Source organism: Anolis carolinensis, chromosome 4 (assembly GCF_035594765.1).
Source record: "Anolis carolinensis isolate JA03-04 chromosome 4, rAnoCar3.1.pri, whole genome shotgun sequence".
NCBI lineage: Eukaryota > Metazoa > Chordata > Lepidosauria > Squamata > Dactyloidae > Anolis > Anolis carolinensis.
The window spans coordinates 72,934,681-72,950,777 of NC_085844.1; the positions used below are offsets into that span (position 1 = coordinate 72,934,681).

Below are 16,097 nucleotides of genomic sequence, written 5' to 3' on the forward strand. Positions count from 1 at the left end.
GGACTATGTGTATATGAAACAGGAATGAAATTCCTTTTTAGACTTGGGTCAAATGTCCAAGCTATCTCATTATTTACTTATTCACAAATACAGGCAGTCCCTGAGTTATAAACATCCAGCTAACAAACGACTCATAGTTACGAATGAAGGTGAGACAACAGGAAGTTAGACAAATCTACCCCTAGGAAGGAAAATTCACTCCTGGAAGAGTTAACATGAGGAAAAGGTGTCTCCCTGAAGCTTTGTCACCAATCCTTGTTTCCACAACAAGCCAATTTTTTGTATCTTGTTTGTACCTTGGAGACTGCCTGTATAGGTATTCTGAAACCAAAACAAATCTGAAATATTCAGATTTAGCTTCATTTATCCAGAAGAGAATGTTTGGTCTAAAACATTCTGGACAAGGGATGTGAAATCTGTACAATAAGGATCTCTTGCTATTCTTCAGAATGTCAGGATTGCTGAGCAATACAGATGTACAATTTTGATAACTTTTTAGGCCTTAGAAAAAACTTTTTCCCCAGGGATTTTGGGGGAAATTGAAATGTTTAGAAAAATGCAGTATTATGAGTTTACTTTTATGTAGCAGGATCATAAAATACATTCAAATAGTTTCTGTCTTGTTGTGATTCTAAGGTAAACTAGTCGTTAGTTTTTCTTGGGAATATTTGTTTAGCGGGGGTTTGCCTCTGACTTCCTCTGAGGCTAGGAGAGTGTGACTTGCCCAAAATCACCCATTGGGTTTCCATGGCGGAGTGGGGTACTTGAACCCTGGTCTCCAGAGTCATAATTCAACATATAAACCACTATATTTGATAAGCTATGAAAAAGATACTAATCAACAACTTCAGAGCATCAGTCTAAATGAAAAATAGCTGAATATATTCTTTAACTCAAATATTTTCTTTATTGCATAACATAAGGAATTTATCTTGAATATGTCTGTACAGTGTTAAGAAGATTAATAAAATCTCAATTATAATATTTTCAATATTTTGAACTGCACTACAGGGTGTCCCAAAACTTGCCACACATAGGGAAAACCGTAAATGTAGCCAAGAGATCTGTTGTAATGCTAGTAATTGCATTTCAAATTTGTGCCTTTAAATAATCCATGTTTTTTATCTTTTTCTTGTACAATGTGGCTTTTAAGTGGCCCCACAAGTTAACGTTGAATGAGGAAAGATAATATAATATGAGCATGTTACTTTTTCCTATGTATGTAGACTTTTGGAATACCCTGTAGTTATTTTGCTAAGTATCTAATTCCAGGTTTTATATGCAAATCTTAATCAATATTGGCAACATTGGAAGGATATTATCATTAGTACGATTATAGAAGGATACTTTTAAAATAACCTGCATTCATAACTCTGAATACCTCTGAAAATAGCAGCTAGTTTTTAATGTCTCATTCTAAAATTATCTTTTTTATTAAATAGTAAATAGGCTAATGTTTAATTTTATTTGTTCATTTCTCTCAATTTAAATTTAGATGTTTTCTTTTAGTTTTGAAATCTTAATTCACCTAGTAGTCTGGAGTTACTTGGTATTGATTGAGTTCTTTCTCATGAAAAGTGTTTTCCACTTAATTCATTCTTCATTATAGATAGACTTTGTACATAAGAAAAAGGCGCTGTTGAGTTACATTTCCATATGAAATGAAGGGGATATCAAATACCCACATTAATTTGAGCTCTGAAAGAGCCTGTATACTTTGAATTAATTTGTAACACATTTGCAGAAGCATGGGAAACTGCTGATCTTTCAAGAATGATGTGACTACTGTGTTGCTATATCAAAGCTTCCTGTTGAGTACAATAATTACAGTATGTTTTCATGGCTGAAGCAGTTTTTGCTGTTTAGGATTTAATAAGGAATAGCTTATCCTTGTAGCCAATAGAGAACTTTTGTATTAGCTTCTTTGTATGAAAATCCTGTTTTGAATAACTTTTTTACAGTTAAGCAGGACAAGGGTAGAAAATAAAAAATGCCTTTTAAAACCATTTTTTCAAAGCTTAGCATTTGACCTGCCAGAAGCAATTTCATGTGAAAAGTGGTAAGATCTTATACAAGATTTAACAAGTTCTAAAATATAGCGGGAACCTTTTCATTCTGCATAGGCAATGCCATTATACCTATAAATTCTCTAAAATACCAAAAATGTAAATTTAATATAAAACATTTGTTATTTTTAAGATTAATGGCTTGCTTATTTCACTTAGAATAGATAATATGTATATACTGTATATACAAAGAGAAGAAAAAGATAAGATAGCTAAATGGTAAAACAAAAGAACAAGTAGCACTACTCCTAGCTTTATTCTAGCCACTGGACCAGCTGAAATTGTCCATCAGATGTTTAAGAAGTATTCTTCCCAAATGTGTAGCTTCTGTCTTATGGTAGGACAATATTTAATGTTGTATACGCATTTTTTACTGGCATGACAGAAAATACCTGTCCTCATCATCTTTCACTACATCCCTTCCCTCAAAATCTTTACTGGAAGGACTCAACCTTCTGGACAAAGTCTGAGAAGCCCAAGAGTATTATACCAGAGGATGAATCATTGTATTGTTCTATCAGCACATATGTCATGCTTCATTTTGTCCTGTCTACATTGACCCTGACTGGCATATGTGTCTCATTGTTTTGTTTGGTATCCTAAATAATTGTATTTAGACAAGGCTTGATGCTGACTAAATTAATCAAGAAATCCAAACCCATTAAAGTTTCACTCCTCATAATGATCTTTTATGTTGGAGACTTGGTGTTTGAACATAGATCTCATTAGTGTCCTGCAATAACAATTGTTTTGGGAACATTTTCTTTGTAGGTTCATCTTTATCCATTGATTCTTCAAAACATTCTGTCCAAGTGTAGCTATGTATGCTATGACTCACACAGTCACAGAAGTTATTAATGTGTTAAATGAGCCAGAAACAAATGGAAGCAAAAGATAAACAACATCTCCATACAGAGTGGTGGGGATTTCTGTTTTAAATGGACATGGACTTACTGATATCCAAGTCTTGAAAAGTATTGAATCCCATTTGCCTGCAATAAATACTTCAAAATGGAATTGTCAAAATCTATAATTATTTCCATCGGTGAAACCCCATTGCATCTGAGGGCTTAACGTGCTTATCTCTAGGTGCCAATCAGACTTTTATCAGACGCATCCCAACTCTTCAGCATTGCCAAACTTTGTTTAAATATCTGTAATTTGTTTGCTAATGTGATGCAGGTTTTGGCATTTGTCTAAAATGAAAAGTTCTTACATGATTCAGTCTTCCAATTTGTGAATAAATCTTAAACTATTTTTGTATTATAAAGTATACAATAATTATGAAACAATAATAGGTTAATTATTGTGTCACTAATACCATTTGCTTTTGGGGGTGGCTTTGTGAAATAAAACATTGGAAGTATTACTTAGAAAGTTATCACTTAAACATCAGCAAATACGTAACAGATTATGCATCTGCACTGTTGCACTGAAAGTATAAGAAGATATTTATAAATATGAACGAAGATGAAAAGCTTATATGAGTATGGGGGTGCTTTGTTTTGGCTTCTGTATTAATTAAAATATATACCGACACCTTGTGCAGTGACATATTGGTGGCTGTTGGGATTGTACAAGTGCATTGATCTGAGGTAAATAAGTGATTGAGCTGTCTCAGGAAAATACACAGGGAGAGTGTGACTCTCTTGGTTGCTTTCAGTGCCATCGCTCATGGTATCCTTTTAGACTGCCTCATTGGGATGGGACTTGGGGACACAGTTTACAGTGACTTTCTTCCACCATGGAAGGGTAAGCACAAGAGGTGATTCTGGGGAATTCATATGCAATTGTATTTATTTATTTATTTATTTATTTGGCATCTCACCTTTCTCCTGACATGAGATCCAAGACAACCCACGACAAGGCTAAAACAAAATATAGCTTTGTAAATCTTGTCAGAAGCAAATTGAGAACATACTGCAAGTCACTTCTGGTGTGAGAGAATTGGCCTTCTACAAAGACTTTGCCCAGGGGATGCCCAGATGTGTTACCATCCTGCTGGGAGGCTTCTCTCATGTCTCCACTTGGGAAGCAGACAGGAGCTCACCCCGTCTCGTGGATTCAAACCGCCAATAGTTTAGCTAGCACGAGGTTTTAACCCATTGTGCCACCAAGACCCCTAATATATAGCTAAAAACCTGATGATAAAAAAAGTTTTTTTAAAAAACACAGTTTAACAATATCATGTTATCAAGCCATTAACTTTTACACATAACAATAAGGATAAAAATTACCCATAAAAAGACTTACTGCAACCAGTTATTTGTCAGGGGTTTGCAGTGGTCATGAATAGTGTGCCTCTTCTTGGACATTTCTGATCTTATGATGGTGACATGTTCCTCTGTTACATCCAGTATGGATTGCTGCAACACATTCTACATGGCTCTATGTTTGTAGAAGGTTTGGAAATCTAGTTCCAGAAGTTTCCATCAGATCAGTCTGATTTTGATACTTTTTGTGCAGATTTTCTTTAAAGACTGTAGTATTGAACCAAACCAGTTTAATTGGTTTATAGTACAGTATGAAAGTCCTCCTCATGTAAGTCTGAATCCAGGAAGCAGCTATAACATGCTTCACAAGATTATTTTGCAGTTCTTTGAGAATGAGGGATGTTCTCTCACCATTCGTAGTGCTTGTGAAAATGGTGGAGGAACCTTCTTCCTTTTAAGTGCTATCTCTGGGCATTAGATTGTAATATCCTAAATAAGCATATGTGTGATAGGCACTTCCATTCAGGTGATATTTCAGTATATTTTATGATTAACTTAACATCATCAAATGTCTTTCTAATTGCAAATTTTATCTTTGTTGAAGCACTACTTTTTGTAATTGTATGATCTGATTTTAAACTTTTTTTGTATGCCGCCCTGCCTTTTTTTGGTATCAACTTGATTGGTTGCTTAGTTTTAGCTTTAAATGTTTTTTCCCATTCTAAAATAAAATATGGGGGAACATGTATATACAAATAAGTGTGACTCTTTTTTAAAAAAAAATATTGTTCAAGATAACTTGCTTCTGCCTGCAGGCAAGGGAAGATGCCTTATAACTTCAACATCTTTACCTTCTTTCTTTTCTTCAAACAAATATCCTTTATCTCCTCTGTACCAAAGCAAATGGGTTTGCCACCTCTCTGTGCACCTAGAGATTCACACAGGATATTTTTAATGCTATTAGTTTTGGCAAAAGATTTCTGCATTACAAAAAGCTATTCTGGTTGAGAGTAGCTGAGAAAGATAGTGCCTGAGACCTCTTACAGCTGGCAGCTTTTCTTACATTCCCCCCACTACCTTGTTTACAAGAGCAATTTAGGGAGCCAGCACTGTTCTGGTAAGCCACGTACTCATGGCTTGTTCATGTGGTTCTATGTTCATGCATAGCAGTTGAGTTCATTTTAAAACCGGAGGTTAAAACATCATGCTTTCTTCAGGAACCCTTTATTTCATTTTAATGAAGTGGATGGCAGTACACAAAAACATGCAGCACAACTTATTAGATTTTAAGGTGCCACAAGACTTCACTTGGAAAATTAAAGAAAGCCTTTCTTTTGCTTTTGCAGTTGCTGTGATTGGCTCATAAACATTTGTCGGCGAAGGAAAGAACTGAAAGCACGCACAGTCTGGCTTGGATGTCCTGAAAAATGTGAAGAAAAATACCCAAGAAATGCGATAAAAAATCAAAAATATAATATCTTTACATTTATACCTGGGGTAAGGCTACTAAGGATTGCTTAAAAAATCTTTTGTAACTCTTTTGTTTTGGAGTATTTTAACAATATAATCATTTCATGGTTTCTTAAAATTTCAGATTTTCCCCTCCTTTGCAGGATTTTCCCCACTGAGAAATTTCTTTTGTAATTAGAGCTGCAAATCATTAATTTTAAGCTAGGTTGAATCAGGGTTATTCACTCCCAAAGTCCTCCAACAAAAGCAGCCACAATTGGAAAGTAGTCTTTTCAGAAAAGAGAGTGAATAGAAAACTGGGTTATCCAACTGTTTTAATATTTTATGTATCTGAATTCAATAGCAGTGTTCTTTATAAACAGTTGTTTATTTGAAATAAAACCCCATCTATCACAAAAAGATATCTGATAATAAAATATTGCAAACCTTGTCAAAAATGTGAGAATGAATACAGAAATGTTCCTGATTTTAGTGGGCAGATAGGCATGTTTTAAAAATATTTTCCTATTTTATGTTTATGATTAAATTAGTTTTTCTATTTTTCCCTACTTTTTTGTTTTCATTGTTTTTTCGTTCCCAGAGTCCCAGTATTAAATGCTTAATAAATATAACATAGATTAAAATAAAACCTATTAGCATTGTAATTGTTTTTATGCAAGAAGTGTTTCTGATTTGGCAATTAGGTGGGCTAGAACATGGTACAAAACTTGTATCTGCTAAATCCAGGTTTAAATAAAGTTAAAGTAAGTCTTGGGATTTCCTTTTCTCTTACTATGGTTTTCAAGATGCAGGATCCTTTTCAATGCTGACAATAGTACAAGCAGTCCCCAAGTTACAAACAAGATAGGTTATGTTGATTTGTTCTTAAGCTGAATTTGTATGTAAGTCAAAACAGGTACATTTTAAAGTAACTCCATCCACAGGGTATATATATATATTTGGATATATATATATATATATATATAAGTTTTGAATAGCATAGGGAAGGGTTAATACCCCTGTGTTGTTGTTTTTTTTTTGGTTGTTTGTTTGGGGTTTTTTTTTTTTTTGCTGTCTGAGCTCCTGTTCAGAGGATTTAACCTCACGTGATAATTGAATTTTGAAAATTTTGGCTTGTAGTGGAAACAAGGATTGGTGATAAAGCTTCAGTGGAGATCCCCTTTCCCCATGATCACTCTTTCAGGAGTGAATTTCCCTTCCAAGGGGTAGATTTCTCTCACTCCCTGTTGTCTCACCACTGTTCTTAACTATTGGTCATTTGTAAGTGAGATGTTTGTAACTTGAGGACTGCCTGTAATCTGTTACAATACATTTTTCTAGTTCCCTAACTAATTTCAGTAAATTCTATTATTACTTGAGCATTTAGTCTTTGGATAGCAAGCCCTATTTGTTTCTAATCTAATACTTGACTAAAAGGGAATTATTCCAAAGAGTATGAAATAAACAGGCCATTATATACTGTGCCTTTTACCACATTAATCAATTGTCTTGTTGGGATGCTGCCTTTTTCAAATCTTAATTTCACTAAAATGCAAATTGTGTAATTATTATGCATTAGTTTTCTTCCACTGCATGTTACCCGTACTCACCAATTGAATTCAGCTTGCTGGCACATGCATGGATATTTTTGGTATCCTTCCCCCTTATTAAAAAGACAAAAAAGTGCATTAATAATCCGTAGAGTATTTGCTTTTGAGAGTGTTAATGTCAACTATTTTCATGCAGACAAATAATTTCATCTCCATTGCACGAAACCAACACTTTCTCTATTTACACTGAGCTTTTTCTAAAGGTCATTAAGTATACATTTAGTCATTGATTACTATAGTTAAAAGCACAATGTGTATTTCAGAGGTTTCGGCAGAATCTGATGCCTACAAAGATCAGTCATGATTTGCGAACACCTGTTGGCGTAGCATAGTCCAGATGCATTATTAGTGTTGGGATATTTTTTTTCTTAAACTTTCCCTCAGGAAATGGAGTAGTTTGAAAGCATTTTGTAATTGCACAGTGGGAATCCTATTCTGGCTTTAGTATGAATACCAATTACAGAGCTATTAATTGATGCTAACTGAGATTTTAAATTAATTAGTGTTGAGAGAGGAAATATTGTTACCCTGCTGAGATTAATTTATATGAGAATTTAAACATTCTAGAAGAAAATAATCATGTTTCATTGTAAATATAAACACAGTGTTACTCCAGCATAGCTTTTACCATTTTAGATATGCTTGTAAATCAGTAGCAACTGCTAAACCAATTTGAATTTCCTTGTATTGAAATCCCCATAATATGTTGGTTTGTCTGGAGCTTACATTTGATTGTACTCTGTTTGTGTTGCACCCACCTGCAGACATTTAGTAACACTCTTTATTTTGATAATAGAAATGGAAATGTATTTAAAATAAAATCAATTACAGTATTAACATTTCCACACACTCCCCTCAGGAGAGTAGCTAGGAATAATGGTAGAATAAAGTGGCAAGTATATTATGCTGATTTTATAGTACAATAAATCCAGAGGAATTTTTTGTATCACTTTGATTATATGCACATTGTTCGCTGTTATAACTGAAATCACTCTGAGAGAAATGAAAGATATACTTTCCTTTCTTTCTGTAGTTAATTGATATACATTATTAGATTATACGGGGGTACACTGAAACTAAAGGCCTACCTAGTCTGCCATTGTGGCCAAAGAGTTGCCTGCTGTGAACCTCAGAAACAGGACACAATTGTGTTAGCCTCTACTCATTAATGCTGCATAGAACCTAGCAAACAGAGGCATAGAGCCTCTGATACTGGAGGTAATATATAGCCATCATAAGTGATAGCTATTGATAGCTTAAACCTATTCATATATCGAATCCCCTTTTTAAATTGTCCAAGTTGGTGGTCACCACTATATTAATTATACACTGTGCTTTCTTATCCCCAGCTTTGTCTTTGTAATACAGAGTTAATATAAGCTTCTTGTACTAATATAATATATGTTCTGTAATTTAAACTCTCTGAACTAAGTAAAGAGAGCCAACATTGAATAGTGGTTTGAATGTTGGACTATGATTCTGGAGACCCAGGTTTGAATCCCTATTCAGTCATGGAAACCTACTGGATGAGTTTAAGCAAGTCATACTCTTCCATTGAGAAAGGCAGAGGTAAGCCCACTCTGCAAATCTTACCAAGAAAACCCCACAATTTTGGTTATGGTTGCCATAAGTCAGTAAGAAGTTGAAGGCACACACCAACCAGTTTCTGTGCTCTTAGATTGTGGATGGATTCTAAAGCAAATATTTACATTACTGTTACTACTTTGTTGGAATACATTGCTCAATTCATGTGGAAAAAATACTCCTCATCAAAGCTGGAAAGTTAAGAAATAACTTACATTAAACATTGGCTAACATGTTAGGATATTCTGGATCTATTTTGAAAGTATTTTCTGATTCCCCCCATTTTTCTTTCACTTTTAGGTTTTATATGAACAATTCAAGTTTTTCTTGAATCTTTATTTTCTCGTTGTCTCCTGCTCACAGTTTGTACCGGCTCTGAAAATAGGCTACCTCTACACCTACTGGGCTCCTCTGGTAAACTTGCTATAAAACTGCTTTCTTTTCTTTTCTTTTGAAATAGTGTAAACTAGAAGGCTTTGGCAATAAAACTTCCTGATACTTAAATATTAAGCAGAGTACTCTCTTTCCCTTACTTTGTAGTTAGCGATATGTCTACACTGAGCTACACTATGTAACATGATTCTTGCTCCTGGGTTATAAATGTCATTTCCTAATTGGTTCTATCTAAACATGGGGAAAATGTATTAAATTTCAAAAACTTTGTTTTTGTGAGATATCCTGCAGCACATTTTGCTATAGTTTTTGATGAATATTTCTTACAGTCTCAACCAATTCAACATAGTTAGTAGCAGCCACAAAAAAGAAGTTTTTGGAGTATAACTACTTTCAAAGTGCTACACAATTAAACAAGAAATAACACTTTCAAACCAGGAACAGAATTTTTTCAAATTTTGTTACATTGTTACATCAATGACCTTGCATTTGAAAAATAATAAAACTCTTTTGTTTTCTGAAACATTTGTATCTAGAAGGAGCAGCTACTGTATGAGAGATGCTGCAATTAAATATTTTTGGAATTATTTCCTTGTTTAAAAAGTATAATTTTCCTGTATATTATCATTTACTCTGCTAATTTTCAAATATCACAGCTACTTCAGCCTGCCATTCCTTATCAGCTATAGTAACTTTTAAAAATTGGAAGGTTCTGTTGTCCCACATTTTTCACCTGAACCATCACATTGCCATAGAAAGGATCATTGTAATGGAAGAATATTAGGAAAGACCCTGCTTGCAGAATTACAGAACCTATTGCTTCTCTCACCCTGATGCAGCCCATCTAGTTAAGTTGCCCCTCTCCCCCACCCAGTGCCTGTTTTTTCCATAGCTCAGAAGGGTGGGGTGGGAGGAGATAAAACATGCTGTGTTATACTGGTATCTGATTTGTAATACAAAACTGGATTTAGCTCATTCTATATTTTCTTACAATGGGATTATCTAAAATAGTTTTATTGTATCTTTTGGAAGTATTGCTCAGAATTATTGGTTAATACCATATTTCCCCAAAAATAAGACACTGTCTTTTATTTATTTTTCCTCAAGAAGACATACTATGGCTTATTTTCAGGGGATGTTTTATTTCCACATCCATGGCCAGAACTCAAGTGCTCAGACGATGTGATGGCCAGATGCCTCACAGTGTCCAGAGGGGGCTGTTGCTCCTACGAGGGAGGGAACGCTGTGACGCCCAAGGCAAGTGACAGCAAGAGAGGTGGCCCAGTGAGTAGCTCTCCAGCATCCTCCTCCAGCAGCACGAGTGCTAGGGAGGAGCCCTGCAGCTGTGCTGTGGGTGGGGTGGGGGTCCAAGCAGGTCTTGCCCCCTTCGCCTTCTTGCAGTGCTTCCCCTTACCAGGGCTTGCCACTGCTCCTGCTCCTTCCATTTGGGAGACTTTGTAGTGCCTTGTGCCCTTCCCTTGCTTGGGCAGGAAGAACGGTGTGCTGATGTGAGCTGGTAAGTCAGTCATAGCTATGGCAGCGGGAAGGGGCAGCTGCCTTCTTTACTGCCCCGCGCCGGTATGATAGCCATACCTATCACTATGGCTTATATTGCGCAAATGCTTAGAAATCCTGCTATGGCTTATTTTATAGGTATGTCTTATTTTCGGGGAAACATGGTACCTCAATTTTTGATCAGCTTTTCTGCAGTAACCGTGACATTAGAAAAGGGGAAGAAAAACACCCACTCAGGTCTTCCAAAAATTGATTGCAAGCATATTTTTCTCATCAATTGTTAAGTCCTCTATGTATTTTAATAGAAATATTTTCCATTTTGGGAAATGTCTGTTATATTTTAAACAGGGATTTGTTTTGGCTGTCACAGTGCTGCGAGAGGCAGTTGATGAATTTCGGCGTTACCAGCGAGACAAGGAAGTGAACTCCCAATTATATAGCAAGCTTACGATACGAGGTTGGCATATATATATATATATAGTTATATAAATCCTGTACATCATTCATACTTTCTAGTCCATTCTAATTTCAAACTATCCAAAAATTGTGATCCAGAAAGGAAAATCACACCCCTCATCTTGTATATTATTGATTACCTAGTGCCTGAAAAAAAATCTTGTATTAGTAATTCTATTTTTAAAAAACCCAAAACAAAATAATATGGAATATCAGATCTCTGGAAAGTTACAATGCATGTTTGATTACATCCAACTAGAAGTTATCAGAAGTTGGATAGGCCTGAAAGATGTCAGTAAGAGAAAGAAGCATGTAGTAAATAGACATCTGGGTGGGTTTGGGGGGAACGACAAAGCTATGGATTTGCTTTGAACCATGGATAAATTGTTGGTCATTCCACAAAGAGGGAAATGCTAGCAACGCCTTTGGGGGCCAGCTCCCCTGGCAGCTGCAATTTTCTTGCACAGGAATTCAAAAAGACCTTTTGCCACTCTGTTCAGAAAAGGGATCACTCCTTTTTTTGATGAAAGTTTAGGAAAATGAAGTGTAGTTTAAAACAAAAACCATTTACTCATTAAAAACCTGGCAAAGTTGATGGAAAAGATAAAAAGAAATTGTTTAGTTCTTAAAACATGGTGGCTCTAGAGTACGATATACAGATCTGATTTGGCTATGTGATAACATATATGTGGCTGGACCCAGTGGTATGCTTCTGCTAATTCTGAGCTAATTCTGACAGTACAACCAGTAGTTCTCTATTCCCTTATCATTTTCAAAATCTTTTCAAACAATCTGCATACATCCTTGAAGCAGATTTTTGGTAAAGTGGAGGGCTTTATGGCAAGAGCAGAATAGAGGAAATTCCATTGCGGTAGTGAATTTTGAATAGTACAGTGATAGATGTAATATCAAATGTATACTCTTAATTGAAACTGTTTGTAAATTTCTTTAAAATGTTTGTTTTAATACTTGTTTTGTTGGAGATAGCAATCTACTCAAGCTTCCTCTAGCCAATGTTTTGTCCGTTTATAATGTGTTGTTTATTCCCTGAAGTGTATGTTTTCTTTGGTTTACAGTTTTCTTAACTCTATGTACGTGAGGCAGTGGGAGGGGCTGCAGACCATGTGACTGGTTCAGTAACTGTTTAGAATGCAATTTAAAAGGATTACAGTTGAGGCATGAGTCTGTTTGAGTACAGATGCCAGTGTTCGAAGTTAGAAGTCAGTTGAGGCTTGAGTTCCTTGGAAATAGACTGTTATAAAAGAGAGCTATACAGAAAAATATAGTTTTAAAGAGACTGTTAAAGACTACAAATTAAAGATACAAACTGAAATGTTTTAAAGCTTAACCTGAAAAGAAATGTACCAGTATAAATACATGAAGTTGTGAGTAAAATAAACATGTTATTTTAAAGAAGTCTACTTGAATCTTTGTCTGCTGAGAGCATTGAACAGAAACAAGATATTTACACACCCTGTGATTTTCCATTGCTCAATAAACTAAAGGAAAAAGCCTGAAACTCCGCTACCCAACAGGTTATGATCCTAACAGATCATAATCCAATGTTTCACCACTTATTTTCTGTGTGATGCAAAACCTTTGGACAAGATCCAATATAAATCTTTTTTCCCTTTTAGCAGTGTCTTATTTTTTGCTGCACTAGTATGCAAATATTGTAATTCAGCAATAACGGCAAAGCTTTTTACGATGGGATAGACTACACTGAAATTAAAGTCTTTAGGACTACTGGATGTCATAGTTAGCTGCAGGCGCAGCCCCCTTCTACACTTCCATATAAAATCCAGATTATTTTCTTGGAACTGGATTATATGGCAATGTAGACAGATATAATCCAGTTCAAAGAAGATAATCTGGATTTTATCTGGCAGTGCGGAAGGGGTCTCATTTAGGCATGTTGTTTTTTCTGTATATTGGCAATTTCCACTCCTGATCAGTTTCCATGTTCCCCCTTTCTAAAGAAATAGCTCAAAGCTAAAAGTGTCTCCTGGGAGAAAGGAGCCACTTTTCTGAATGTCCTTGTGACTTCTAAAATATCTCTTTGATATCCCTTGGAAATGATGGAGACTATAAATTAGAACAAGGAATGTGTTTGCCATTACTAATGTAACTAGATCAGCACTCCCACACTCCCATTTAGTAGGGGAGAATATGTTGGAAATACACATTAGAATGAGTAGCCAAATGGCATTGCATTATTTTCATTACTTCTAGTTTTTTGTTCCAACTAATTGTATGTAATTGTGCATGGCAAATATTACTTTGGATAGAGTATTGCTTTGTAGCTTTGGCAAGCCATGAGCAGTTATTTTACCATAACAAGGAAGGACATATCAGCCTTGTGATCTAGCAGTGTGTGTGTGTGTGTGTGTGTATGCTGTTCCTAAAGAAAAAGATTGAAAGAACAATTGCAGCAAACAAGTAAAAAAGCTTGGAAGATTATTATTGTTGCTATTATTATTATTATTATTATTATTATTATTATTAACTTTTTTATACCCGACCTTTCTCCCCATGAGGACTCAATGTGACCAACAGCCACACAATCTAATGACAGTTTAAAACAAAGAATATATATATATATATATATATATATATATATATATATATATATGGTGTGTATGGATATAAAGTTGAAATACAATAAAAATACAATAAATACAATTAAAATTGCATTTAAAACCATTTATCCCCAATTCCTGCCAACATAAAAATATATTTATGATCCTTGTAACATATATGGCAGAATGAGGCTGCAATGATTCTGTGTTCATTTCTGCTAATGGAAGCATACAAGGCACTTGGTTCTGGAGCAGTTCTTAATCTGAAACAGAGACACAGGAATCTGTTTTTTTAACATTCTCTGAAATGTAATGTCAAAGTGTCCCTTGCATCTTGTGAACAGGATTAGCTTATTATGATTTGAGATCTTGGATGACTTTTTATGTTATGGCATAGCCCAGTGATGCAGTCATAAAATTTAACAGACATTAACATTACATAAGTTTTGTGCCTTAGTGCAACTTACTTTTTCTTTATGTCAGTTCAGATCCTCAATAAACAAAAACTCTAGGCCAGGGTTCCCCAAACTAAGGCCCAAGGACCGGATGCGGCCCTCCAAGGTCATTTACCTGGCCCCCGCCCTCAATTTTATAATATAATATTTTTATATCCATTTTAATAATATAATATATTGTATATATATATGTATGTATGTATGTGTGTGTGTGTGTATATATATATATATATTAATAATCTTATGTTATACAATATAATACTAATAGTTATACCATATAATAATATTAATTATATGTTATATATTACATATTATATAATAGCATAGTGGTATAGTTCAATATAGTAATATATAATGCTAATATTGTGTTATGCTAATAATATAATATATTGTATGTACATACAGCTGCTCTGAGTCCCGTTCGGGGTGAGAAGGGTGGGATATAAATGTAATAAATAAATGCAGTAAATAAATAATTAATTTTAGACTTCGGCTCGGCCAAAGTCTGACATGACTTGAAGGCACACAACAACAACAACAATCCTAATTAACTTGACTATCTCATTGGCCAGAAGCAGGCCCACACTTTCCATTGAAATCTTAATAGGTTTATGTTGGTTAAAATTGTTTTCATTTTTAAATATTGTATTGTTCTTTTGTTGTTGTTGTTGTTGCACTACAAATAAGACATGGGCAGTATGCATAGGAATTTGTTTGTATTTTTTTTTTCAAATGATAATTCGGCCCCTCAACAGTCTGAAGGATTGTGGACCGGCCCTCTGCTTAAAAAGTTTGGGGACCCCTGCTCTAGACTTTCTATGTTCTTTTCTTCTGTCTTTTCTGTTGCTTGGTTATAACTCCTAAAATGGTATAACTTTTTACATTAGCTACCTTGAGCACTTGGGTGAGAGCTAGGAAGAGAGGCTACAAATCTTAAAATAAAATTACAGTGAAAATTGTGCAAGCTAAATATTTATTTGAATTATTTATATTCAATCTTCTAGATGATACAAAAAGTGCATAAACATTGTTCTCATGGTTTTGCTTACCTTCGTTATGGAGACCTCATGTTTTAATGCATGGCTTCTGTTTATTTTAAAGTCACTGCAATCTTCTGGAGCCATTCAAGTGTAATGAATTATGATAGATACTTAATTGTGTTCTAGTTCCACACACAGCTTTAGGCAAAGGCTCATGCCTTGGTGGACTATAAAGCTTGGATATGCAGCCACTTCTGACAGCTTTGGACTTTTTTATTGGCAATAACACAGATGGTGAAGAGTGTTTTAAGCTAGTGAGATGGGTTTAGAAGAAAAAATGGTTTGCAAAAATAATTTATGCAGCGAGTAGCATTTGATGTTTTTCTCAAATTTTCTTTGTAAAGTTGTAACATTACATCCTTTGTATGGTATGGTTTAGTTGTATGGTTGCAACTAAAGCCAAAAGACTTGAAGTTACAGTTTTGCTGTTGTATAGTTTATTTTACCAAATCTCACTTGCAAGTGAATGGATGTAGTCCAAAGTTAGTGATAAGAAGTTAGCAATACGTAGAAGCATTTTCAGACCAAGCAGCCTCTTGACACTACTATGGAGACTGAACTGTGGGACAGTTTGGAGTAAACAGCATCTTGTGCCTCTTCCTTCTCTCACACTGGACTGTTTCCCAGGGGAGAAAAGGACCTTTTGCTCTATTAGTTGCTGCCAGCACAACTCCTATAAGTGATTTTGTGAATTTGGATTTTTTTTTTGCCCTAACCTGCATTTTTTGCCCTTTACA

At 34.9% G+C, this 16,097-nt stretch overlaps 1 protein-coding gene across 2 annotated transcripts in view; it reads left to right on the forward strand.

Moving 5' to 3' along the window:
• Positions 1-16,097, forward strand: part of atp9b (ATPase phospholipid transporting 9B (putative)) — a 157,353-nt gene that overhangs the window by 25,071 nt on the left and 116,185 nt on the right. For both annotated transcript variants that reach the window (XM_003219733.4, XM_008108764.3), the window contains exons 3-5: positions 5,626-5,776; positions 9,223-9,336; positions 11,179-11,287. In XM_003219733.4, the coding sequence (XP_003219781.1) occupies positions 5,626-5,776; positions 9,223-9,336; positions 11,179-11,287 (374 nt within the window). The remainder of the gene's footprint in view (positions 1-5,625; positions 5,777-9,222; positions 9,337-11,178; positions 11,288-16,097) is intronic.